Source organism: Neospora caninum, chromosome X, assembly GCF_000208865.1.
Source record: "Neospora caninum Liverpool complete genome, chromosome X".
NCBI lineage: Eukaryota > Apicomplexa > Conoidasida > Eucoccidiorida > Sarcocystidae > Neospora > Neospora caninum.
Window position 1 is genome coordinate 2,739,390 of NC_018396.1, and position 26,890 is coordinate 2,766,279.

The window sequence follows — 26,890 nt, forward strand, 5'->3', positions numbered from 1 at the left end:
CGGACATCGACTTAAGACAACAGGGTATGTACTCCCGTTGTCATAAGGTGGTCCAGAAGCTGCACAGGGGTTACAGTGTCTCACCTCCTATGTTCTGGGTTGTTTCTTTGTGTTGTACTCTGTTTCTTCAACGGTCTCGAAAACCCTTACCGACTTCAGTCATCGGATGGCAAAAGGGTGTGAAACCGACATACACACCAGACTTCCCACAATGCGTTTCCGAGAAGTCTAAACGATGCGAATGCGGCAGCATTTTGAGAGACAGTGTATTGCTATGCATGAGCTCCTGCGTGCTGAAGAAACAAAGTGCCTGTGCGCGAGCACACAATGTCGTATTGGCGCGAAAGAAACCGTGTGGCTCCGTTGTCATACACATCCGTTCGTACCCAGATGCTCCAGCGAGAAAGCGAAGACAGCGCGACGTATCATCGAGGTGGATTCGTGATTAGCGTCAACAATCATGAACACCCATGCAGAAACATAGGCGACACACACACACACACACACACGCACACACTCCGATTCACCGACAGCCTCATCTGCCGCCCGCGCTTCCTGTGGTGCATGCGCCTTTAGAAAAGGAGAACAACTGGATGATTATCACAGCCGACACTCACGACGAGTCCCCTCTGTCTCGTGCAAGCCAGTCTTGACCTCCGTCCTTCCGTATCTTGACGTTCAAATTTACTGATGCCCTGGACGACCCCGGGAGCTGGGTCCGAGGCTCGTTGCGCAGAGGCAAGAGAGTCCCGACTTGGGCTCATCTACCTCGCGAGCGAGTCTGCGAGCGGGAGCAAGAGTGTGCAGGTGTTTTCACGGCTTTTTTTCGCAGTGAAGGATACACGCAGGACGGAGATAATAGCGTATCATCACCTTCGCGCTGCAGAAGGAGTCCCGGTCACTATAATCGGTCGCAGAAAGTGTTATCACGTGGCTCTATACGGCTCTCGAATGCTGTTAGGAATGATCACTGACGCACTAGCTTCTGTCCATGGCCATCCTCGGGATGCGCTTGAGGTGCGGGATAGATATGCCATCCGATGTTCAAAAGATGCTAGGGTTTATGGACAAGACCCCCGCTAGTTCGCGATATCAGATGTACAGGTCATCATCAGCTGAGCACCGCGGATAGACTAAGTCGACTTTGCTGACTTGAAATCGTTTGAAGGGCGCGGGTCTACGGGCGAGACGGCTCTGGTGAGACTGCGGTGTAACAGAGCAGACGCGAGCGACCACACAGCGTCCCTTTCGACTGTCGTAGTGGAGCTTGGAAAGTGCGAAAGAGGAATCTTGACATTCAGTTGCCCTCCATACGAACAAAAAAGGGCATCAAGCTTTGGCCACTGGGAAACGATGTAGTGACTGCGTCACTTAAAAACGTACACGACGAGCGATGACTGTGCCCCAGGGTTCATCATGGAATTTGCTCTGAGAGGCTCCAAGCACCTCCTTCGACGGCGCCACGTCAACAGCTACATGGGAGGCATGCTGCCGTCGATGCTTCTGTCGGTGACACCGCGTATGTTGACTCCTACCACTACGTAGTTGAGAGACAGGTGGACCCAACCGCATCGCTCTGCCAGTGGGCTGCACCGTTCCTCGGGAAGCGTGTGGATCATTCATTCTAGAAATACGTTTTTCGACTGTGTTTGGCGGGCTTGGCTGCCCTTTCGGACTCGAACGTTTTCCCCCGTTCTATCGGTGAAGTCGTCTCTGGAGTCTCGTAGTGTGCTTCCTGAAAACACAACATAGCCCGAGCGTCGTTCATTAGAACGGGAAGCAGTTGTCAAGCAGTGCCGAGAACCGCGCATCCCCGTGGAGAAAGAGTAGCAGCACTTGTTGAGCGGGAACCGAGCAGCTGGACGACGCGTCCGCCCCCCCCCCCCCCCGCCATCAGGATGGCTGTCCTCACCTGGCTTTTCTGCGCTTGCTTGACCATGAAAAACTTCGACCTCCTAACCGGAAGTACCTGTAGTAGACCATCGTCTCCTCGAATCATCTTCATCGCCTGCTGTGCGTCGGATCGCTCTACCGACACACGCGGGTGTCTGAGACGAGCAGGAACACCAAACAGCCGCTTTCGCGACGGTCGCTCGCATCTTTGCTGGCTCTCCGGTACTTTCACCGGTCGCGAATGTCGAAATGTTTCCGCAGTAGGACTGTAGCACTGGAGAGTCTGGGTCTTCTTCGTGACAGCACCAGCGATCACGGCAAAAAGACGCCCACCGTTGGTCTGCCGAGAGAATTCAGTGTGATCCACATCCTTACCGGGGTAGCAGCTCTTTTTTGCCCAGAATGCCACGAGAGCGCAGGAACTGGAGGTGGTCCTTGGCCTTCAACCTGTGAAGCGGTATAGCACAAGAAACTGAAGTCTTCACGTTACGACAGAACGCATGCCTCCTGAACACGATCAAACAGCTCTGCCTCCCCTAGGTGCGGTAGACTGGATCACGACGAAAAGGATTCCGCGGCTCTTTTGGAGAAATGGACGAGCGAAGAGTTGTGGCCCGCACATTGGGTCCTGCGTTTCGCGCTTGCTGCCGACCTGAAGTAAAGTTTCTTGATTGCCCATTTTGCCTTTGGCCCGACGGTGTTTCTGTTCGGTGGCAGACCAAGCTTCTTGCGGCCTCCGATCTTGCGCTTTGGATTCCTGCGGGACACGAACACAAATGGGAGACCGCAACGCAGTGAAGCATGCTCACACTTTATGTGCCGCGTGCGCATCTGTCGCTACTCACAACACAGGGAACCAGGCTGTGACTCTCGAGAATCCCCTGCCGCAGCTCCAAAAGGAAGGTGAAGTTTCTCTGCGCCGGCAACCCTCCTTTGTCACCAAACGCGGGCGGCGTGCCCAGGCGCAAACTAGGATTCATCGACATGCACGACGTGGAACAGAGCAGCGGGAAGACTGGACGACTGAACGGATCTCGCACAGGACGCGCCTCGTGGTATTTGCGGCCTGGTGACAAAGGCGCATGTGGAAACGTCTACGGACTCACCGCATATCGATGAGCTCTTTCCAGCGCTCTTCGAGCCGCAAAACGCGTCGAATTCGAGGCGTCGCATGTCTGCACAGATCCACGAGGAAACCGGCACTTGCATCGCCGAATGGGGTTTCTGCGGCTAGGGCGACGGGAACTCGCTGTCACCCACAAATGCATGGTCTGGAACCTCAACAAGCTCCAGATAAAATCTGCACGATAAATGCTCTTTGCACGTAGAGGCAACAGCGGCTGAGATGAATTTCCATTTCCTCCTCTCAAAAGACGCGTGACAACCTCCCTGAGGCGCGCACGCTTGCACGGTGCGGTGATGCAGGCAGGCTTGCAGGTGAACGCCAGTGGAAATGAACGGCGAGATTTCATTTTCTCTACATCGCTGCCAACCCGCCACACCGGCCGCCGTGCAGCAGCCCGGGTTGTATTATTTGTAGAAGACTGACCGTAGCTCCGGGGGAGACGTAGCCGCTCGGCTGGCGTTCTGTATCTGCTGAATGAGCGGAAGATTACGCTTCGAGAAAAGAATCGTGACGCGCCCCGTCTCGCCTCCTCGAGCTGTTCTTCCGCTCCGATGTAGATAGTCAGCGAGCGTCTGGGGGAAATCAAAATGAATCACGTGCTTCACGCCTTCAACGTCCAGCCCCCGTGAAGCGACGTTTGTGCAAACCAGGATGTTTGTCTCGCCGTTCTGGAGTTTCTGGAAGCTGCACGGACGAAAGGACAGAGAGATCCGGACCTCTGCGCTACACGGACGAACGCACGTGCACACAAATGCGACGCTTTTTTCTCCGGATCCTTGAAAAAAGAGAGCGTCGCCTCTCAGGGGTCTTCACCACACACGCCTCCCTACAGCCCGACGCACTTTGCACCTGAGGCTCCTTTCAGCAGGCCCCAGCTTTCTGCCGTTTACCTACAGAGTCTGCTCTCTCCTCTGGGTCTTCACCTCTGTGAAGCATCCACGTGTCTCGCTAATAAAGACGGCCGGGAAGCCCCGCCTCCCCGCTCTCGTGGGGCGCGGCAGTGTCTGCTGCCTGCATGCGTCGACCCGATCAAACGAGCCTAGACGGCTGCCAAACGTCGCTGGCGCTTCTTCACAGCGCGGGACGCTCTCGGCAGCCTGGCGGTCCCCGGCTGCCGCACATCTTCCCTTCTCGCGTTTCGGCACTCGCCGGAAGGGGCCCTTCTCACCTGGCTTTGCGCAGCTTGAACGGCATGAGGCCGTGAAGACACGAGACTTTGTATCCCTTTTCCAAGAGCGTCAAGTCCACTGCCCTGTGCCCCACAGAAACACATTGGAGGGCCACACACTCGACGCTTCGCGAAAAACTGGCTCCACAAAAAACTAGCCGTCCACTCCGATGCACATTGAAGAAAGGGAACACCCGTCTGCGGGGCGGGAAACGCGTTCGACGCGCTCATACAGCAAGTACAGGTGAAAGAAAGCCATTGCTTCGTGTGGAGCCGGTCAGCCGAGAAAGCAGGTGACGCATCTGGACAAACACGTCCCTCTGAGCCTCAACCAGCCAGACGAGCGACGCACTGAATTGGGAGGGCAGGCACGGATGCAAGTCAGTCCATGGGCGAAGGAAAGCGCAGACCGCCACCGGGGAGAGACCACAGCTCAGACGGGACGCTCGCCCCACGCGTAGCCCCTCAAACCTGCCCGTGTCAACGATTCCTCACCGGCAAGTGTTGACCGTGTTGCAGAAGATCATCGTTTTCCCGTCACCTCCCCCGACTCGCTCCTCCAGAACCTCCATGAGGCGCGACATGCGGTCCTGGCCGTTGAGCGAAACAAAAACCTGCTGGACTCCAGCTGCAGCCAGGTGGGCGTCGGGGGTACATACACTCGTGATGTGCACCCTGCCGATCTGCTGCTTGAGAAATCGCGCGAGAGCGCCGGTTTTTGTCGCGGCGACAAAGACGAGCTGCAGGTCGTTTCTATGCGGCAACTCGCCGGCGGACGCGTCGGCGTTCTCGTCTGCTTCGCGCCGTGCAGGTGCTTGCGACTCCTGCATCTCGAGAAGGTTTTGCCTCTGGTGTGGCGACGAGGACCACCCCGCTCGCGCTTGGTCAGTTCCGCTCTCGGGCAGAACGCCCCGGGCCGAGCCAGGCGTCGCCAGGGCGAGCGAGGGGGACGCCTGGAAGCGGCGGAAGTGGGACGACAGAAGCACGCACAGTTCCTGCTCGAAAAAGGAGTCGCAGAGAGTATCTGCCTCCTCGATGACGAGCGCCATGACCCGGTTCATGTTGACATTTTTCTTGTGCAGGTGGAGGAGCAGCCGTGCGGGCGTGGAGACGACGACGTCGACTCCAGAGCGAAGCATGCGGACTTCCTTGACGTACGACTGGCCCGCCGCGCAGGCCGCCGAAGTAATGACGGACGAGAAGCGCCGGAGCTGTCCGAGGACTTGACTCGCCAGTTCGCGAGAAGGAACGAGAACGACGAGGCCTGGCTGCTGAGGGTACGGCGCGAGTCGCTCCGTGTCGGCGAGTATCCAGCGATGGAGGAGGGGGAGAGCCCACGCCAGGGTTTTCCCGCTGCCGGTAGGCGCGACGACGAGGGAAGAGTTTCCGGCGAGCAACAGTGGAATGCAACGCTCCTGAACGTCCGTGGGGGTCACGATGCCGCCGCCCTTGAGAAGGGGGATGAGCAGGGAACGGTGGAGCGCTGAAAACTGAGAGAACAAACAGGAATCGAGGGAAGGGGAATACGAAGAGGCCGAAGACGTCGACGCGCGCGAGGAAGCGGCTCGACGCTTCGACCGCGAGGCATCGACAGATTCGCCCTCCTCCACAGGAGGGTCTTCGAGGGAGTGAAAGTGGATGCAGCCGTCAACGGACGACTGTCTTGGGGACTGGAACGCGCGAGACCTCACTCGACTCCCGTCTGCTCCCGTGGAGTCCGAAGAAGCGGACCACGAAAAAGTGCAATCGGTCTCAAAGTCCTCGACCTTCTCCATGTCCCGTTCCTCGCCTTCCCTGTCTCGCTGCGCCTGCCGACGCGAAGCGCCGACAGCTTCACCAGAGGGAGTCTGCGTCTCGCTAACGAGACCCGAGTCTCCCCAGCCTTCCAGCGCTGTCGCCTCTCGTGCGCTGCGCTCGGTCTCACGCCCGAAAGGGAGACATCTGGGCGTTTCTCCCGGGTCGGTGTCATCCTGCCGCTTCATTCCATGGAGTCGCGTCCGCCGGAGAGAGCGAGCGGCTCGACAGGCGACGCGGCTCCAAGGGCGTTCGCATGCACGGCTTGGCGTCTCGCCTAGGTGTCGGCTTTCTAGCGGTGTTCGGCCAGCTCGCAAACCGTCAAGGAGGAGCGGCGCTAGACCTGTGCGAGAGACACTTTGGAAAGGGGGCCTCGCCGCCCTTGAAGCTGACGCACACGCGGCACTTCGCGCCTCTCCCAATGTCGTTTTGATGCATGCATGCTTTCGGAGAGGAACTCGAGAGCGGTTGCACTGGGCTGCGAAACTGGCTCTATACGGAACCGCGGCGCGTCCTCCTGGAGCGAGGAGAGAACACAGACATATCGCCATTCGCGCGATCCAGAGGAGACACGGAGAGCCTTGTCATCTCCGCCGGCGGGCCTTTTCCACTAGGCGCGCGAGAGGCGACCGCGAGAACGCATGCGACCCGCGGACGCTTGCACAGCTCTTATCCAGCAGACGAGGAACGAAGGGAAGAGAGAAAATTGAAAGGAGTTGAGAGAGGTGAGCAAAGAGAGGAGGGACTGAGAGCTCGAAGCTCTTCCTTCTCAAGGGCGTGTGCGACAGCCTGGAGGTTGAGAAACGCACTGGCGTGGTCACGGACGCTTTGAGGACACCAGGCTCGACAAAGCGAAGGAAACAGAGGGGAGCATACCAAAAAGAAAAGTAGAAGACGAATCAGGAGACGCAGAAAATAACTCGAAGGAAAGACAACAGAGTCTCGTCGCCCGCGGAGGCCTGGAATTCGCGGTGTTTTCGGGGCTACACACTCAAAGTCCCAGCGCGCGAGCGTCGAAGAGAGACCCTAGCGCATCCCCCGAGATCTCCAGCTGTCATTTCCCTTTGACACACAGAAAACTCGTCTGAAATGTCTTGCGCGTTTCCTGTGAGTCGGAAAAACCCCAGAATTCCTTTTCTTCCTAAACACATGGTCACGAGAAGCTTCGCGCGTGTGGCATCTATGTGTCTTTTCGTGTGGTGTTGGCACATGCGATAAAAAGGCTGAGAAAAAAACTGCGCGGAAGACCAGCGCCCACTGTGCTGCTCTAGTCCCTCTACGGACGACGCACACCTGACGTGCGTTATTAGCTTCGTATGCCTTCTTTTCTCGACGTTTTGCTTCTCTGGTGGCGTCGTATGCGTGCGGGTGTGCGACACTTCCCGGAGCAAAAACCGAAGCATTTTGTGAGGCGCGCTGCGTGACCGCCGTGAATGCAGTCCCGAGCGTAAGGGTGCCGGCGACTAGAACCTAGCCAATGTGGAAGACCCCAGTCGTCGGATCGTGAAATCCAACGTTCTCTGTGAGGTTTTGCAATAGGATTGAGTGCAGACGAGGGAGACGCCGAACAAAAGACCCATGTTTGTGTGTCAGGGGCCACAGCTGCCTCGGGAAACGGTTCCACGTTCCCAAGAGCGCTTGCTGTTTGTCTCGCTCGTGTCGGGTCCATTCCGGTTTTTCTAGCGCAGATGCTTTCTGCCTGCGCGGCTTCTCAGGTGTGTGTCGGACAGGAACTCCTGTCCAACCAACTCTGTCTGCCGCGTTTCTGCTTAGCAACCTGTTTTTGGGCTCTACACCATATTTTTTGGCCGAAAAAAGGGATCACCGGGAAAGGACGGAAGTGTCGTGAATCTCGTGCACACGAAAGTTTCGATTCCGGTTTTGGTCCACTTTTTCTCGGGAAAACACTGGCCTCGACGCGGTCTCTCTTCCGGTTTCCTTTTGAGCCTTCCCATTCCACCGTCTCAGCACCCCGAGAGCGATCTGCAGTTCGTCGTTGCTGCGACACGATCCCCAGTCGCCACGGGCTTTCAAGACCCCGCGCCGCCCTCAAGTGCCTCTCTCACTTTTCCTTTCTCAGGTAAATTGACGGTTTCCTTAACTAGTAAAGAGGCGGGAATATTGACCACTTTTCTCTCCGGTCGGTTACCAGGTGTAGAGACAGGGTAGGAGTGGTATGGGGGCGTAACTGTATAAGGATGACTCACACATACGTGCGCGTGTGAACATGCCTGTGTGCTCCGAAATACGCTTACATTCATGTGTTGCGTGAAGCGGCGGCGGTTGGCTACGGGGCTGGTGATAAAAGCAAAGCTTGGCTTTTTGGTTCTGGTTGGCGGTGAACACGGTTCTCTGTGAAGCGGGGCAGCAGGAAAGCAAGACTGCCTGCTGGAATAGAGAGAAATTTTTTGTTTTTGGCCCAGCGTGGGCTCCCTTCGGTCCGACACCAGAGAACATCCAGGCGTTTGCCTTTTCTTCTCGGTGACAGACGGCGGAAAGCAGACCCCGGATTCGACCTTTCGGTTTTTTTTGGAGGAGGCTTTTCTGCAACTGTGTTTCTCTCTGAAGTTGCGGCGAACGACGTGCCTGTCTTGAACCTGCGCCGTGGCTCCGACAGAGGAGCTCCGTTCGGGATATTCAAGTTTTAAGCATTTTTCTAAAGAGCTAGTGGGGAAATTTCTTCAGCGTCTCGTTTTCGGGGAGAGCTCACTTCCCACAAGGAGAAAGAAGATTCGCCCGCGAGCCGTTCCCTCATTGAGGCGGCGGTCGTGTCATCATGGCCCTCAAACGCCTGCTCATGTAGGGGTCTGCGTGGACAATGCTTCTCTGTGCCGTGTATTCTGTCTTCACCGCTAGATACATATTATACATATTGCGCACAGAAAACGCTGTGCATCGGTCACTTTCTATGTGTACCGATGTAGCTGTACAGATATGTGTGTTTCTATGCTGCTATGTAGCTGCATGGTTCCTAGCGTATCTGTCGGTTAGTGTCGTATCTCGATCTGTTCTGTGAGGCACAGGGTTGACTGATACCTTCATGTGACTTCTGTTTCCAGTCTTCTCAGCGAGAAGCATATACATGCGTCTCATCGGTTTCCGATCTGTAGGCGCCTCATCTGTCGTGAATGTCTGTCGAGAAAGACGCCCTTTTCGCCGGTGCTGCCTTTCGTCAGGACTTCTTTCTGCGCCTCCAGTCTGGTGTGCCAGAGTCCGAAGCTTATTGCCCGTTACCTTCTTTCCCGATTTTTCAGGATGGGGCTCGGCGGAAGCAAAGCAACCTTTTCGCCCGAGAGCATTCCAACCTCGTTCAGCGAGATCAAATTCAAGGATCTCTACGGCGTCGAACGCTCCCTCGGCGAATGGGATGGAAAAGTCAGTTTGCTCGTCTCAAGATGATCGCCAGTCGTGAACACACTAAGCTGTCCGTATCTGTAGGTGGGGATCGGGATGCACCGTATGTACACCCGTTCTCCGCGTACCTCCCTACATATTTATGCGTAGATGTACATACACGTATGTATACATAGATATGACCATATACATATATATATATATATAAATTTCTCTATTTGTGTAGCCATATATGTATCTGTAAGTAATAATATCTGCAAGAGTTTGTACACGTGCATATACATGAATTTTTGTGTATGCTCAGGAATGACTTTCGACCTTATCCGTGTCCCCAATGCTCATGGGTGTGGCGGAATCGACGGGCGCGTGGAGTAAATGGTGCGAGGAGTGGCGAATGTATTTTTTTCCCATGTGTCAGGTGAAGATCGTGGTGAACGTTGCCTCCAACTGCGGCCTGACGAAAGGCCACAACAAGGAGTTCTTCGAGCTCCGAGAAAAAATAGGTGCGGAGCACTTCGAGGTAAGGCAAGCCCCAGTGCATGCATTGCATCTTCTTGTCGAATAATGGGCTTTTAAGAGTGCTTCAACACGTGGAGAGCCCCTCTGACCATTGATAATTCACCTGTGACTGGACCTGTGAGACGGGCGTTAATCCTCTGTCTGGAGCCTGCGTTGCACTTGGTTTTTGTGCTGTCTGCAGATTTTGGCCTTCCCGTGTCGCCAATTCGCCAGCCAGGAGTTTGCAGATATCGGGGAGACCCAGCAGTTCTGCGCACGCGTGAAAATCCCCTTCCCTGTTTTTACCACGTCTGAAGTTAACGGCCCAGATACAAACCCCGCCTTCCTCTATTGCAAGTGGAACAGCGACAGTGTAGGTTTCCCCTTTGAGCAATGGCGTTCGCTCTGTACAAATGATCCGCGATCCAGAACTGTATAACTCAAATCGAATAAATAGAGACATTATAGTACCTAGGATACTAAAATCGTGATGTCTTTTTGTTACGTGACGAGCGGTGTGTTTAGGACTAGTTTACAATCGCCTCCGCTGTATGTCCCGGTGGGGGTTCGACTCAGCCTGCATGGCATCTGCGGAGGGAGGCCGCCGGTGGGAAATGTGGCGTGCAGTGCCCATGCAACTGTCCCTGCCGGGCGTGAAGTCGTGGATCAGACTGACGTAGGAAGCGTAGATATGGCGATTCTCTATGATACGGCATTCGCCGGTCTTCTTACAACTACATCTTGGACCAGATGACTATGTCGAGTGAAGTGTATGGGCCGATGAGTGTGTTCAATGATGGAATTTGGTAAAGTGCTTTTTTCTGCAGTGACGGTGTGGACTTCGCATTTTCTGCCGTGCATCCTTGGTCGCAGGCTTCTCGCGGTTGTGGAATAAACCGAATTGAAAAGTGGGGTTCGTGTGTGTTTTCTGTCGTGTTTTGTCCATTGGCCGCCTCCCGCAGTTCTACCAGCCCGTGAAGAATTCCAAGAACGCGAAACTGAGTGACATCGGATGGAACTACGGCAAGTTTCTCTTGGACAAAGACAATGGCGTGTACAAGTACTACGGCCCGAGGACGAAACCGCTTGAGATGGAACAAGACATCAGGAAACTCCTTGAGGGTCAAGCAAAGGGCATGAAACGAGATGCAGCAGGCGAACTGCAGCCTCTGTGATGGCTCGTACGGCGCCGTCGAGAAAAATGCCCCGTGGGGACGTGCACTCGGTCTGGGGACACAGGGGATGTTGTTTTGAGTGCTCATGTCCTCCCTTGTCTTCCGGTTTTTTTCCTGTACCACCACGGAACTTGAAAAGCCACCTCTCTGCATCGTCCCTCGGAAATAAGGACTGATGAACATGCGTAAAAGCGCGTGATTCATTTGCGTGTAGATGAGCCCGTATATGCTGTGTACACCCATATACATAGGAAACCTGCGTCGATGTAGGTGTGTCGCCGATTCCTGTTGCCTGTGTACAAATGGTGTATATATATCCTTCTTTTGCCGTGTGTTTTCGTGTTCGATTTTCCATCCATCCTTAGCAAAGGACTCTGGCGAGCGGCCGAAATCGATGCAGCACAGGAGGTAGTTAGCAGTTTTGTTCTTGGCACACACCCATACGAGCTCCTTAGCTTGCCAGTTTTAAGCAGAACAATTTTTGACTGTCGCGATACGGCTCTATGCATAACCTTATGTGTCGATGAGGCTAGGCAGAGAGCTGTCGTGTTGATTTCTAGTGGAAAATCCTTTTTTCGGGATTGTGAACACAGAGGAGAGCGTCTCCTTTTCCTTTTACCAGGCGTCTTCGAAGGGTGCCCTGTTTGTTGACCAGAAGGTACGCTTAACGGCAGTGGGTTTTTGTGGTGAGGGGCATCTGCTGAACAACCTCTTAAGTTCCCCTTGGAATCCGTTCTTTGTCGCTTTCCCTTTCGCCAAGCCGCCGCGACACAGATCCCCTAAAGGCCGCTCGTGTGCACGCGTCGGAATAGGTGCTGAATACGCGTCCTTTCAATGCTCTTGCCTTGTTTTCATCGTTGTAGACCGCATCAAGAAAGCCTGAATCTACCGGCCTGCCTTTCCCTCGATGTGCAACGTGCACAAAACAGAAACCAGCATGCAGCGGATTTCAGGAATGTGTTGCTCTCGCCGAATGTGGGTGCGGATACGATAGGGCTGTGCAGAAATTGTTCTGCCTCCATGCCCGAGAAGATGATATGTATGTATCTGCAAGGACCGAAGCTACGAGGTGATGTGCCCATGTTTTTTCCGTCGGCGCTCAATATTCAACAGGATGCATGTATCTTACTGTTGGGTTGTGGCATAAATGGCTGCCTAGATTCTTGAACCGCCTGTCGGCATTGCGTTGGGTCCGGGTCAGCGTCAAGGCAGCGCTCACTGATGCAGTCCTACCATAATGGGGCATCTATATTACGGTGCATGATCTGCGTCGCCGAACTGCCTGTGGATTATCTCCCAGTTTTTGAATCACTTTTGATATCACCCATGGCAAGACGCTTCGCAGGTATCGTTCGAAGAACGACCCCCGATATGCACCGTAACTGAAGACGCTGTTTGGTATGTATCACAAAGGAGAGGAAAACTGAGGTAACGCCTCGCAGATTTGCAGCTTGATGTCAATCGAAAAAAACGGGGGAGTTTTTCTCTCGACACAAAATAGGTGGAGCACGCATTTTTCAGGGGGTTCCAAGGAGCAAAACAAACGATGCTGACTCCGAGGAACACAACATGTGCTCACATTACATTTCGCCTCTGGTGGATCGTGGCAGCTGCTCTACTTTTGTAGAACCGATATATCTTATAGTTCCTGGATAGGGTGACTGGAATCATGACGCAACACCCACAGATTCCAAGAGCCAGAAAAGTAGCTATCAATATGATTGAAATCAAGATGTAATTTCTGTTGACAATTGAGCAGCCCGTTCCAAGCGCGTAGGCCTGGCACGTTGAATATCGTTCCCTGTCCATTCCAGCCACATGAAGCATATAAAGCTGTAGAGCAGTCGCAGTCACATTGTCCCCCCTTTGGTAGGGTTTCCCCGTCTCTAACAGGCCGAATCCACATTCCCTCTCGCAATCGTAGGGCCACCTACGGAATGTTAAAAATTTATGCGTCGAATACGCGCACAGGATTCCATAAAATGCAGTGGTTGTGAGAGTGTACGCGACCTTGTTAAGGAACTCCGGATCTCTGTTTTGACCTTCTACACATCCTCGGGTGATGGGATTCTGTGAATAGCTGCCCACTGAAAATATCTTCAGTAAAGAGCTTGTTCCTCCAGATGATGAGTCGTAATCACGTGATCCGCTAATACTTCTACTATTTCCGGAAAGCTGCAGCATCGATTGTGTAGAATTCCAAGAGTTTTCTCTGGCTTCAGGAGTCAGGTCATGGAGGCCATATGTAGAACGATCACCTTCGCTTCTTCCTTGTGAGAGAAGCAGATGGCTTGAAGGTTCACCTCCATGTGAGACGAGCTCATTTCCTTGCTTCAATTGCCCCAGACGCATTCCGGCTGTGAGACGTGCCAGATGTCTTCTTGCTACAGGCGAGAGTCGGTACGCCCTTCTGGAGAAACTGCCTTGCCACAAGGAGCTTATCTCATTTGCCTCCTCATTTTCCACTTCCCTTATCCGTTCCAACGAAACCTGTCTCGCCAGTCGTTGCAACGCGGTTGCTTGAAACTGCTCGGCCCATCTCGCCTGCTCTGAAGGCCACCCGTTTTCCTTATCCGACAAATTGACTGGATATGATTCTGCACGGTGAGACTCTCCCTCTTTAATCCTTTCAGGTTTGATAACGAGCTGTCGCACTGGCTCCGAAGAGTTCTCGCTTTCCATGAATTTCTCGTGCTCCTGCATGTCGGACGTCTGCAACTGCGCTGCGGTTAGCATCGTCGCCGCAGGTGAACTGCTCGATGAAGGCTTCCGGAGTCCCAGGGATTCATAAGGATCAACAATGCTAAAAGGCTCATCCTCCAGGATCCCTGTGCTCCTCGATTGCCTCTCGAGGTCCAATGCGCTGTTGATCGCCCTGTACATCCTAACGTAGTCACTCAATAACGTGACGCTGAGCACCCAAACGACAGCCAGGAATACGAACAAACAAAGGCCTAAATATACGTATACCCCGAGCAGCGACTTCCATCGCGTAACCAGACCAGCTACACCGATGATCCCCGTCAAGACTCCGACGGAGATGAAGATCCCGCCAAATATCAGACTCGTATAGGAAAGGCTGAAGACAATCAGTATACCAACGGTCAGGAAGAAAATGCCTGACAAAAGAATCAGGCAGACAGCGTGAGGCTTTTTGATCTCTACTGGATGGTCCACAGGCTCGCTGGACTCCCTTTCACCTTCAGGTAAAACTCTGGACTTCGAACTGGGCCCAAGGATTGGGAAATCGTCTGCCGTCGGGCGACGGCTTGCGTGCAACGCATCCGGAAACCCAGTACGGGGCGTGTCGAGCGTATTCAGCAACTCGCCAAGAGGTGACTGTGTACTCAAGATAATCGGCGAAGATGGCGTTGCGATTTGCGCTGCTGTTGGCGCCCTTGCCTCTCCATTCCCAATGTTCGCTGCTGGATGGTGCGTTGCCGGTAGACGCTCACTGCTTCCGCCTCGAGGTCCTCGAATCAAGGGGCTGTCGCTACCGGTGAGCCGCACAGGCGGCACATCAGCGTTCTCTGCAGAACTTGGAATCATGATGAATGAATACTATACCCTCTTCTGAGTACGCTGACAGCTCCAATAATACACAGCACAGCGGTTGACTGGATTGACTCCTTAAAGTAAGGGAAAACTTTCGAATCAAGCAAAAACTGACCATGGAAACATGGATTTCCGCAGTTCTCAGCGGCGCTTGCCTCTAGCGCTGTAAGGATAAAACTTCCTTCTAGACCACTCGATGAGGGGGGGAAGCCAAAAGAGAGGGAGTCTTTCAGTCCAATCGGCTCTCCAAGGAGGCATATAATGGAAACGCACAAACTGCCAGTAGCCACTGAATCTGAACAACGCCACCTCACCTTGACTTGAAAAGCCCAAAAGTGTGCTGGGGTCTGGCGCTGTGCAGATGCAGAAAGACGCCGATTTCGCTTGTGCTCAAACGGATTTTTTGCGGAACGTCCAAGGATTTTGTAGCCGGTTCCGACAGTTACACACAAAAAACATTAAAAACGTGACAAGGTTGTATCCCTAGCTAGGGTTCTGACAAAAGCTGTTCACGAAGAGGACGACTGACGTGGGCTGCAACGGTCAAAACGCGTGGTCGCCAGGCAGACCTGTGGTCATGAGTCTGCTCGGGTTCCTGATTATGCTTGCAGCCAGCTAGGCATCGAATGGCGGCGGGCGATTGAACGAGCCGAGGCAGCCGGTGCACCCTTCTACCTTGTTTATCGGCCACCAGATCAACATTTTGCTTTTTAACAAGACCACTGGCCATGACGTAAAGTGTTGCGTTTCAGACCAGTGTCACTCACCCTGAGCCTTCTCGCCGCAGCGATGTTCCCCCATTTGCGTGAGGACCCCTTGCCCACCTGAGCAGGCTGTCGCCAGACATGGAAGAGGGAGAAAAAATTCGGGGATGGAGGCACTAACTCGGGTCCAATATGCTTTTCACCGAGTACATAAGGAAGTAGTTAAAAGAAGCTAAACCCAGCACTGGTAGCTTTAAGACTACTACTCCTCTCTGGCAGACACAAACCAGCGAAAACAGATGTCCGAGAGCAGACCACGAGTACACGGCAGAATGTGACACAGGTGGCTTATTTCTTCAGCCCGACGTTGTGCGGCGTGGAGATACCAGGACCGTCATCTTCTCCACCACGAACGAGAACCTCTCCTTCTGTAAGCACACTTTCACTACCTGCGTAGTCTGATTTCCACAACTGCACACACCGACCAAGTACAGACAAGAGGCTGTTCAACAGACAGATGCAGGTTCGAATACGCCAAAGGACTGTGTCCCAGTAGGGTACAAAGCTTCTTCAATACCTCGTGAACGCCCCCCTAAAGACCATCCTAGTCATCCCTCACCAGCCTCCTTCCCGTCTGCCAGGGGTACAGCGACGGGTCAGCTAAGGAAGAGGGGGGGGTGTCGAGCTACGTCGAGCCGGGCAAGTTTGGCGACTGACGAGCGAAATTGAAAGTAGCGAACACACAGCTACACTGTATGAATGTGTCGAATTCACACCTTCTGCCGTTTGTTGCTCTGACAGAAATCGTGGCGATTTCGGTTCTTTGTTTCCAATCTTCGGTTACATTTTTTGTTAGACCCACTCAATCGGTAAGAAGTCGCCAAAAGGTGTCCCCAGAAACTAGCCTCTATAAAAAAATGAGCCCACCAGGAATCAGATCTCTCTTCTCAACGCAGTGAATCTGCAGAGTAGCTCTGACTGGAGCTGCGTCCTAGGGACCCTCTACGTGTGAGTTGCGGTAATTTGAGAAGAAGAGGAAAGTTTTGTCTTTTCCGGACTGGGTTCAGGTTCTGTAGTCTTCTTTTGGTGTAGTCACAGCACGGAAAACGAGCTGTTGTTTCGCTTTTTGTCCAAAACCGCTAGCGCTTTTCATGATCACCTTTGACTTCCGCTGAGCTCGACAAGAGAGGCTTGTTCTCGATTTAGGCTGACGTTTTTGGTATTTCGTTTCTTCGTTTCTTTGTGGCTCAACAGCAACGATGGAAGCCTCGAATACGCAGGCTGGAGATAGAATTGTCTTGCCAGCAGGCAATATCGGGGGGGCCGCCGTAGAACGGTCAGAAGAGATCCCTGATCTCAGCCCCGTCATTCGGCAGGTTGACATCATAGAAGAGAAGACTTCCGGAGATAGCGACGAGAGATTTGTTAAGATCGTGGTGAAGGATTTCGAAGGACAGGAGCGGGGAACCTTTAGTTCCCATCCTGAAATCATCCCCAGTGTTGTTTCCGATGTTGGACCTGACTCTATTCCTGCTGCTTTCGTTACCATACGAGCACGTGATCTGGATGGAAATGAACACTTAATGGACGAATATGACGGCAAGGTACTCGCCTGTAAAAGCCTGAAAACAAGAGCATATCGATAAAGCATTACTATGTTGTCCTGAGAGCAGTACATCGTCACCGGGGAAGGATTTCCGCTCCATTGCGGTTACAGAGTGACGAACGGAACTCCAGGACAGTAACGGGTCTGCCGCATATTCTAACTCCTCCGTTGGGGATTAAACATACAATAGCGGTTTTAATTCCGTTCGATGACAGAAAACATGTGAGCTTGCTCGTTTTCCCCTTGTAGCCACTTTTTTCCACTGGCGACGGATAATCATCGATCATATACCGGTGTACACTTCTAGAATCGCCTTATTGACAACGCTGTGACTCGTATTTCTACGGAATGAATCTCGTAAAAGAAAGACACCTGTCAAAAATTTGTCTAAATATCTGACGTGGCACGACGGTCATAGGTTCCTGTCTGGAAGGAGCGGGAAAGAGGTAGTAGCAAAATTTTTGCAGCCAGTATATGTGTCATATTTATGCATGCACGGCATCGGCGTTGTCGTTCTTCATCAAGTGTTTCTCTGGGTTGTGCTCTTCTGTCGACTGCCCCAAGGTGAAGCTCGTTACCAACATCGCATCGCTATGCGACACCGCTAGGACGAATTACGACGAGTTGCGGCAGCTGTATGACAGGTTTCTACCACAAGGGTTCGAAGTAAGAACATATTCTGTCCTTAACTGTGGTTACTATTTCCGCGCGAGCTGTGTGGCAAGAAATACTCGAGCTTTTCAGGGTCGGTCCATAAGGCGCATATACAAATAGTTACCTATTTATGCCGGCACCAACATAGGCGCATGCTCGTCCATTGCACACAGAACGACACCATATACATGCATGATACCCATTCGTAACACACTCATTGTTTGACGATCTTTCGGCGAACTAGCCTTTTGGCGGATAAGGCTGCAGTGGACACATGAGTATTAGCTTTTCACATGCCACATGAACGAATGAAGATCATGTCAGTCTTTTACGGCGGTGCGGAAATTGGTGTAACCCCTCAGTTGTAACTCTAGTTATACGGCTCAAACACCGGCGAAAGGAAAGACGAAAAAGGAAGTGAAGGGCTTTGTGTAATAGCGTTACTGTCTATCTTGTGCAACTGCCGCCAGATACTGGGTTTCCCTTGCCAGCAATCCATCCGCGAAGAGTACGCACATCCGAAAGACATCAAGGCGTTCCTTGCCGACTACAACGTGGCCTTTCCTGTTTTTGAGATGGCAGCCGTGAATGGACCAGAGACTCATCCAGTCTTTCGTTACTGCAAGTGGAATAGCGACGAGGTACGCAACGCAACAATGTTGGTGGAAGATGCTTCTTGTTCCCATGTATATTTTTACCTCAAAACACACCACACGCTCCTGCGCGACTGTACAGAGACGGAGGAACAACAATGCGAGAGGCAGGGAAAGAACGCACATAAGTGGAACAAAAGCACAGATAAATTGTAGTAGGACTTGAGAAAATACACAGATCCCGTGGCAGTCATGTTGCCTCTGAAAAGTTGATGACGCAAGACGAGACATTCATATTGTTTCCGCTAAGGTGGTATCCAAACAGGTCAGAGGTTCAACGAGTGTCTTCGTTGACTTTACTGTAGGCAACTGCATATCTTCTACCGCATACGCACCCGTCACTTTTTGATTACCTACTCTCTCTCTACCCGCTCCCTCCCCCTACCGTTGCCGTGTGCCTCCGCAGTTTTACAGAGACGGCAAACTCACTAATCTCACGGGGACTTTCGGAAAGTTTTTACTTGATCGAGATAACAGGGTATACAAATACTATCCACCGGAGGCAAACCCCCTTCTCCTGGTAGAGGACATCAAGAAACTTCTGAATGGGGAGCTTAAAGGCAGGATACGAGGCTCCGATGGAATCATGTATCAGGAACCAGGAAGTATTCCAAAGGAAGACCACAGAAACTGGTCATAGAAGATGAAAACCTCTTCTAAACCCATTCAGAGGGAAGCGGAATGTTTTCTCTTTTCGCAGTTCTGCATCCAAAGCGGTGGGCCGCACGATTCCAAAGAGAGGGAATCTGAATGCACTATTAGTCTGCGTGTAACATGAGAAGATTGTGGTTTTCTGCGAAAACATGATTACAGTATCAGACTGCCTGTTCCTGTTGCGGTGACGTATGACTAGAAGTGCATCTACTCATGCATTTGTTTATAGTGTATATATTCCCAGCGGATTTTTCGTGGGTGGAGACCGGCGTCGTTCTTCCAAGCTTCTTGTAGCGGGCCACTGGATTGGAGCGCGTTAAGGGTTAGAGGTCTTCTTTACATTTTGTATGTTAACGGTTTCATGTAGGGAAAAGGGATACGCTTACAAGGAAGACTCTTTGGTTCACCCGCTGTTGGTGTAAGGTCTACCATTCGTGGGCACACAGGAGGCTGATAGTTCATTTCTTCATAATGACGAAACCACACGCCACATTATGCGGTCAGCAGAGATTCTTCGAGGCGGACGAATTACCATTTTCTGTTTCACTCCGAAACACTTGCCCGCGCCACCGGCTACAGTCCCCTGTAGTTCTTGAGAGAAAGCTGCCAGTTTCAGAGTTTTACCACTTCTAACCCTCTATATCCGCGTCTTGTCGTAACCATAACTTCGCTATACCGTTGTGATGCCCAGGAATCACACGAAAAAGAAAAGCGGGTATATACGTATTTGACTATCTAGTCCCTACTTATGCATCTGCATATATTTTTGTGGCCAAAAGGTGGATACAGCACCGCGGAAATGAGTCAAATCCATTGCAAGCTATATTTTTAGGCCACTCGCTCGCTATTCTGTGAGATCGCTATCGCGTTCGCGTTTTCTGCCCGTATCTTCAGCCAACAACTTCTCTGTGTTTCGTCTGGACGACGCGAGTCCTACGTACAGATTTTTGCCCACATTACACGATGTCGTATTCATTTCAAGCGAACAGAGACGGGATAATAGACGAGGAAAGTCTTACTCTGAAACTGCTCGGTTTGCTCGATGACCCCCCCATATGACAATGCCAGCAGACGGGCATCTGTGTGCTGATGGTTCATATGATCATTCGATTGACAGGAAAAGCATGGTATCTTGTTTCAGCCAGATGCACTCAATTCATCATGTGCTGTTTGATAAGCAGTTTCTGGCGTACTCGAAGACTGCCACCAACTGCAATGCTGCTACACAACGTTGGCGGTCTGCCAGTGAGGCGACCCCTCTTGGGGTTGAGTGGATGTGCAGGAGCAGCCCAGTCGACTATCCTTGACTAAAAAAAAACAGCTGACCAATGAAGCAGGGCAGCTCCCTACGAGGGTGTTGAACACACTCTTCTTGTCAAGAATACTTGACTCTGGTAAACCGAAAGGCACTGCACCTGAGAGACGACATTGGCGATGGCCGTTGCGGTAATGGCCGACAATGTACATACACTAGCGTGCCCCCCTCCATATATCAGCATACGTTCAATTCGCAGGGGGCCTCTAAGTCGTCAGTTTTGTGCCATACATTCGCGTGCTACGAGTCACCTTTCTTATCGCAACCTCATACAAAAATGATTTGCTCGCTGTCGTTCCGGGGAACTGTTGCTAGCTTGCAACACAACCGAGTGGATTCCCGCGCGCATGTCTCAAGCGACTTATCGTGCGTTCACACTGCGACAGCCGAGAGAACAACGAATCGGCACGGAGATTTTTCTTCTGATCCTTGATCCAGTCTGTGCAGAAATTTTAATCGCGCTAAAAAGCCACCTGCGGGCCATTTTATATGTTCTTTTCTTCGACAGACCGTGCGGACGCGACTGAGTTGAATCCAAAACGTTGCAGCGTGGTCCCGTCCGCTCCGCGGCATGCAAATTGCTTCGCCGAACTTTGAGGCCGAATTTCCGTCGCGTTTCTCCCCTCCGCTCACGCGCTGGTGTGCCAAGAATATGCTGTTACTGCTTCTCGTGCCTGGTTCGCGCAGTCCGGTTTCCTGTGTAGGTCCGCTGAAGACAACTACTTCGTGCTGGACTGGTACCCGCCTGTCAACGTCGTTTCTGCGTCGCTCTCTAAATAGCTTGCCTCCAGAAGGGTGTGCTGTCGTTCACGAATAGTCGTTGGAACACTGATTCCCTCGCGCAGAGTCGGCTGCCTTTGTCAATAATTGTGTCCGTATAGGTCTGCTCGTGTTTTGGAGTCCTTACGTGGCCGAGAGAATATAGTAGACAAGCAGTAGCCCTTGGACAACCGTCCTTTCTTTTCTGCCCTTCTGGTTACTCAAAGTCACTTACCCGTCACCGCTCGTTACCAAGCGTCCCCCTTCCCCCACACAGTTCCCGGCACCGGCAGGAATCGGATTCTTGGGAGCTGCTGATCGCCAATAGGAGCCAGCGCTGGCTGCTTGACTGTCGCCGGAAGCGTTTGCGAACAGCCCCAACAGTGCGTCAGGCAAAATTGGAAACAGAGAGACAAGGCTGCGCAACGAAAAGAAAGACCACGCTGGATGCGCCCGTCGCGCGTTAGCTTGTCGGAAGCGCGCATCGAACCGACAATGACTCTCCGCCGGTTATTTCTTTGCGCGACATTCACGCGATAAATACGGGGTCTGCTGTCAGTGTCCGATACTGGCAACTCCAGGGACACCTCAGTCACAGACGCTCCTTTGTCGTCCAGCGAGTTCGACGCGGGCGGGGAAAATGGCGGGCTCCGTGCGCATCGACGCGCGAGGAATGTGAGTTTTCAGCCCCCCCTTTGTGAACCTTTCTCCCCCCTCGTGCCTTCAGATACTTTGGATTACGCTTTCTTTCCAGTTTCGTCCTCCACAGGCTTCGCGATGGCAAGCTGTCGTGGTACCTGAGCGATGTTCCGGTTTTGTACTGAGGCAGGCACCCAACACTATGGATGCTTCTTCGCATCATTGTATGCCTGTCGACTTTCGTGTTTGCGTTTGGATGCCCAAAACAGAATTTTTGCTTTCCATGGAAGTGGGTACCTCTCAGTTCAGCACATCGTAGACAGATAAAAAAGCTCCACTCGGAAAGTGTGTCCGAACTGCGGCATATGAAGAAGGACTGGCGGAGCGTCTCCCGCTGGAGATCATAAGCTGCGATCGCGTCGAAAATTCGACTTGTTACACATGGAGCGCTTACAATGACTTTCGAAAAAAGGCGATACAGCTGGGTAATGCGTTTCCAGAGAACGGGAGGGGGTTATGTTTCCCTTTCTTCGGTTTTTTCCTGGGAAAGCCGTCAGTTTCTCTCTGCCTCTGACATCTTTTTTAGGATCATCCGGGAAGGCCAAGATCCTGAACTAGGACGTCCTCTCCGCACGGCGGCCTCATCCCATGGAGCTAATCTTCAAGCATCAGAAAGAACGCTAGAAGAGCGACCTTTGTCGAGCAGATCACGCCACAACGCGGGCGTTCTCGGCTGTCTTCGGCGGACCTTTTTCAGGCCCTTTTGTTGCTTTCCTGACGCTGCGGCGTCGCGACCTGAGGGCGCTTATGATGCGTGCTGGGTGCCCCCCATTCTCGGTCTTGCTCCAGTCTTCTGGCTTACCATTTTCGCGACAATTGGATTCGGGGTAGCCGCGCACTTCTATTGGCAACCTGTAAGTTGCGAAGTGTGCAGCGTTCTGGAGGGGAACCGAAACAGAAACAGATGCGTCGATAGCAGCAAACTGGTCCGCACTTTTTGGATTGCCCGGACGCTGCACGATTCTGGGTGGTGTTGGGCACCTGCCGCTGACGCTGCCTCTTTTAGCTGACTGTACTCAAAGTCAGGAGTAAAGACACCCGGTTGGCAGTGGCGAGAAGGCTCATTGACAGGGACACAGCGTTTGGTCGGCGTCGTGTGCGTTGTGCCTACGCCAGATAGTTCTGGAGAGACTGTGTGGACGAAAAAGACACTTGTAGGGTAGACACGCCATTCACGGCAGCTGCCGAGCGGCGACGCAGAGATCAGCTGTTTCGGCAGGCACAAAAAGGCAAATGTCGACGGTTGCTGGAGGTGGCTTCTTCCCTTACTGCTGTGCCCAGTCGTGCAGTTTCCGTTTATTCGTTGTGTGTGCCTTTAGGTTATCCTCACAGGTTTTGTCGTCTTCGGATACATTCTCTCCGTTGCTCTCCACGAGTTCGCTCATGCGGCGACTGCGTTCAAGGGCGGGGATGAGTCTGTTGTCTACTCGGTGAGTCCAAAAGTAGCAGAGGAGTTCCGTTCTGCCGTCATAGAGACAAGAGATGGGGCGGAATCCTGGTGCATGTGCACCGAGGCACTTCCCGCTGGCTCTCAAAATGAAGGAGAGACTCGCAGGAATTCGGGGCAGGATGGCCTGCTCACCTGTTCAGCCAGGCTGGAGGAGGGTTTTAGAACGGCGGCAGATACTCTAAGCCGGCTCTTAGGGCTTCTTGTAGACGCCGCACAGTTTTGCAACCACGCTGTGGCTGGTGACTGTTGCGTCGGATCTCGAATTCCGTGTGCCTAGACCTATCGTCCATACCTTTACCCGTACGCGTAGCTGCTCAGCCCAGTATTCCGCGAGTGCTCGTTTCCCGCATATTTATACATGTATATACATATATATAGATATACATATATATACATACACATATATATACATATACATATATATACATATACATATATATACATATAGCATGATTAGAGATGGGCCACTAGGGCCAGTAAGAAGAAAACACCGTCGCAGACGTGTGCGTCTCTGTTTTCACTCTCCGTGGTTTGTTTCATTTTTCATGCCCGCGGGCAGGAACTAGCTCTGCAAGTGCCGAAGCGTTTCCTTTCTGGGTGCTCGCAGGGGTACCTCACGCTCGACTACTTGAGGTACACGTCACCTCTCTTCTCCCTGGGCCTTCCTCTTCTCTTCCTTCTTCTCGGCAACGTCGCTCTTCCCGGCGCAGCGGTGACTATTCAGGTGAGAAAAACAAACGATCCGTGCGCACCGTCTGCGTTCCCGTGCCGGCAGAAGAGCTGTGGCACAGCTTCGCGTCTAGGTTGCGAATGCACTGTGCATGCACCGACACCGCAGAGCCGGCTCCAAGATGCTTGAGTGGCTCTGTTAGAGACGGAAGTCGAGCAACGCCAAACGTTTGGTGTCCAGAAAGGCCGTTGCTTTAAACGCGGTGGCGGGAGCGTCTGAACTCGCCAACACCATGCGTGAGGGTGCGCGCCTCGCGGCGTGGACAAGGGGCCCTGAAAGGGACGTAAGAGGCCTGCAAAGGGACACGGTCGAGTGCCGAAGGATCTTCAGCTCAGTACCAGTCAAACTTGGCACTGGACATGCGTTTGAGGGAACGTCCTGCCGAAATAGGAAAGGCGCACCTCGTCAGCTTTCTGACGAGAGCAGTATGTGCCCAGTCCAGGCCGAACGTCATTTCTACGGCAAAACACACATTCTCAACCCTTTTCTTCTCAACCCTTTTCAAATCTGTTTCGAGAGCCTGCGGTAGGCGGGGCTGTCTATCCGCTGCCTGCGTCTTTTTTTTCGAATCGGACACCGATGCGTTTGACGTGTCTCTGTCTCTGTGCAGCATTCGAGCCTCCGCGGAGCCAAGTGGAAGACCCTTACAGCACTGGGTGAGACCTTGCAGGGTGTCGAAAAGTTTCTGTCGTCCACACGAGAAGACGGTTCTGGTGACGGCGGTTAAATGCCTGTGTCCTCGCCAGTCATGACCCGGTGGCGCAAAACTCCCTGCCGCTGTTGTCACGCACGGCTAGAGACTCGTGCGTGACCGTTCAGTAGACCGACCGACGCACAGACGAGGGTGCGTCTCGATGCGGACACCTCGGTTTGTCAGTTCCACTCCATAAGCGGTGGTGCGTGATATTCACTCGAACCACGTGCGAGTGTGCGCCGTATACAGAATTGCTTTCGTCAGAATTCGGTAGGATGTGTCGGGGTTCAGATCGCTCCCTTCTTCTCGACCCAACGGACACGTTTTCACGTGCCAGCTTGAGGAGACCATAAAGGAGTGGAGGCGCCTGCGAATCGTACCTTTCGTTTCTCCCATGACCACAGATCTGAGTATGTGCACCTGACGCGTGTGCTGCCGTTGCGTACAGCGGGACCTCTCGCGAACTTGCTCTGTGGCTTTCTCTTCTCTGGCCTCCTCCGCCTGACTCTCCTCAGCGTGGATTACTACTACACGGTTCTCCACATGGGCTTAGCCTGGTAGGGAAAACGGGGCTACACCTGCGGGGCAAGTTTCACGGGAGATTCTTCCAGGGGAAAACAAAGAGCTGGAAATAGCGCAGCCACGCCGCAGGTGGGCACAGCTAGGGACGACTGATCACGCGGAGAAAGGCGAAACAAGCTTTTCGTGCATTTGGCCGAAGGGGAGAAGCGAGGCAGGCGGTCAACGAGGAACAGCGGGTTGTAGCACCCCAGGTTTGTGCTCGTGCATCAAGCAGCCGCGAGACAAAGCAGAGCAGCTGGCAGGTAGAGACGCGTTTTGGGGCGGCGAAACTCCAGCGAGGTCTCTGCCTTGACGCGGCCAAGCTACCTGCGGCGTCCATCTGTGCTGCGTTGTTCGCGTGCAGTCTGATCTACTTTGAGTCGATGAGCGTCATCATTAACATGATCCCTCTTCCTCCGCTCGAGTAAGTGGCAGGTGTGAAGGCGGCCATTGTTCCACCCGAAAAGATGTGCATGTGTACGCACGTGTGTGTGCGTATGCCCGTGTATCCCGAGAGATGTTGCCAGCGAGAAACGCGGTCTCACTTGGAGCCGTCCGCCATGCTCAGATGCTCACGTGGCGCCAGTCGGTCGCGTGTTCGAACCGAGTCTCGCGGCCCCGCAAGGGCGTTTCCCGGGGCTGCGACGCGAGAGGCACACGCCTGGTTGACACCAGACGGGGCAGAGCCTCTGGGCATTCTCCTATACGTGAGCGAGAGAATCGCAGACGCGGAGTGAGCCGTTGTTGTTGGTCTCGCGCGTGTCCGCTGTATGCAGCGGCTGGGCTGCGCTGGAGCCATGGCTGCCGCGCTCGTGCTTCCTCAGGAAAGCCATGGAGGACCCCACACTGCGGCGCATTCTGCCTCTCTTTGTTCTTGCGGCGCTCTTTCCGGTCTTTGCGAAGGTGAGAGAATTGTGCCTTCCTGTTTCTCCCTTTGGCTCCTAAACTCGCTGTTCCGCTCAAACCGCCTCATGCTATCCATCTGACAACCCTGTGGAGCGGTAGAGCAACGGCCTGTCTCCTCCTTTCCGGCGCCGTTTCCCACTTCGGCTGTACCGGAGTACCGGGGGCTGACCTCGTGCGTGCGCGGCGTGGCCTGGTCGTGGAGATTAATGTCTGCAATCGTTGTAACACACTCGTGTGCATAAACATGGTGTCCACGAAACGTTGCATGGGAGTCGGCTTAAAAACCCCTGGAATCATCTGTCGGTGGTCAGGTGAACGTGTCTTGTCGCACATTTCAGGTTCCTTTCTTTGGCCACGCCGTGAACGCGGTAGCTATCACGGTCTTTCGGGCGCCATCCGATTTGACGCCGCTGGCCATGCAGTACTTTTCCATGCCATACAGTCAGTGGCGACACATGCACCCGATCCCCGTCCCAGTGGACCTGCGGCACGCCCCCGCGTCCACGGATTTCGTGGAGGGCTTTCTTCTGCAGTGAAGAGACGCGCCTCGCCAGTTGCCACGGGAATTTTGGAGCGGGTCTCGTGACTCGTTGACGCCGGTTTCTCCGCGAAAAGGACAACGGGAGTCTCCCCGTCTCTGCGACGGCAGCTGCGTGCCCCTCGCGTGAGGCAAATGAAGAAGCAGGGGCTCACGCAAGACGCTGTCCGTTCTAAATGTGCGCGTCAGTCAACATACACATTCGAAACATGCGGAGTTCTAGAGACAAGACGCGCCTCGCGTGGTCCAAGCGAGAGTTGGGAGCACTCTCGTTCGACACGGCTGATTTCTCAGTGACAGTCTTTACTCAGCACATGCACTGGGCACTCGTGGGGTGTAGCCTGGGGGGGAACAGTGAGTGAGACTCTGGCCGGTTTCAGCCGAAAGCCGCAGGAATCTGTAGA

General features: G+C 53.3%; 3 protein-coding genes across 3 annotated transcripts; 2 read left to right on the forward strand and 1 right to left on the reverse strand.

Annotated features, from left to right (window-relative positions):
• Positions 1–1,092: 1,092 nt before the first annotated feature.
• NCLIV_048070 (putative ATP-dependent RNA helicase) lies at positions 1,093–6,169 on the reverse strand (the record flags this gene model as incomplete). Its single annotated transcript, XM_003884358.1, has 8 exons — positions 1,093–1,203; positions 1,913–2,048; positions 2,269–2,340; positions 2,546–2,650; positions 3,000–3,068; positions 3,443–3,703; positions 4,188–4,271; positions 4,683–6,169. 8 exons carry the CDS (start codon positions 6,167–6,169, stop codon positions 1,093–1,095), a joined length of 2,325 nt encoding a protein of 774 aa, XP_003884407.1.
• Positions 6,170–9,236: 3,067 nt separating this feature from the next.
• On the forward strand, positions 9,237–11,008 carry NCLIV_048080 (Glutathione peroxidase, related; the record flags this gene model as incomplete). Its single annotated transcript, XM_003884359.1, has 4 exons — positions 9,237–9,356; positions 9,754–9,855; positions 10,036–10,206; positions 10,796–11,008. The coding sequence occupies 4 exons, from the start codon at positions 9,237–9,239 to the stop codon at positions 11,006–11,008; spliced, it is 606 nt and encodes a 201-aa protein (XP_003884408.1).
• A 10,540-nt stretch (positions 11,009–21,548) lies between these two features.
• On the forward strand, positions 21,549–26,484 carry NCLIV_048090 (putative sterol-regulatory element binding protein site 2 protease; the record flags this gene model as incomplete). The annotated part of the gene is made up of 9 exons (XM_003884360.1): positions 21,549–21,583; positions 22,305–22,461; positions 22,927–23,037; positions 23,665–23,781; positions 24,398–24,443; positions 24,930–25,038; positions 25,407–25,466; positions 25,819–25,945; positions 26,287–26,484. The coding sequence occupies 9 exons, from the start codon at positions 21,549–21,551 to the stop codon at positions 26,482–26,484; spliced, it is 960 nt and encodes a 319-aa protein (XP_003884409.1).
• Between the last annotated feature and the right edge of the window lie 406 nt (positions 26,485–26,890).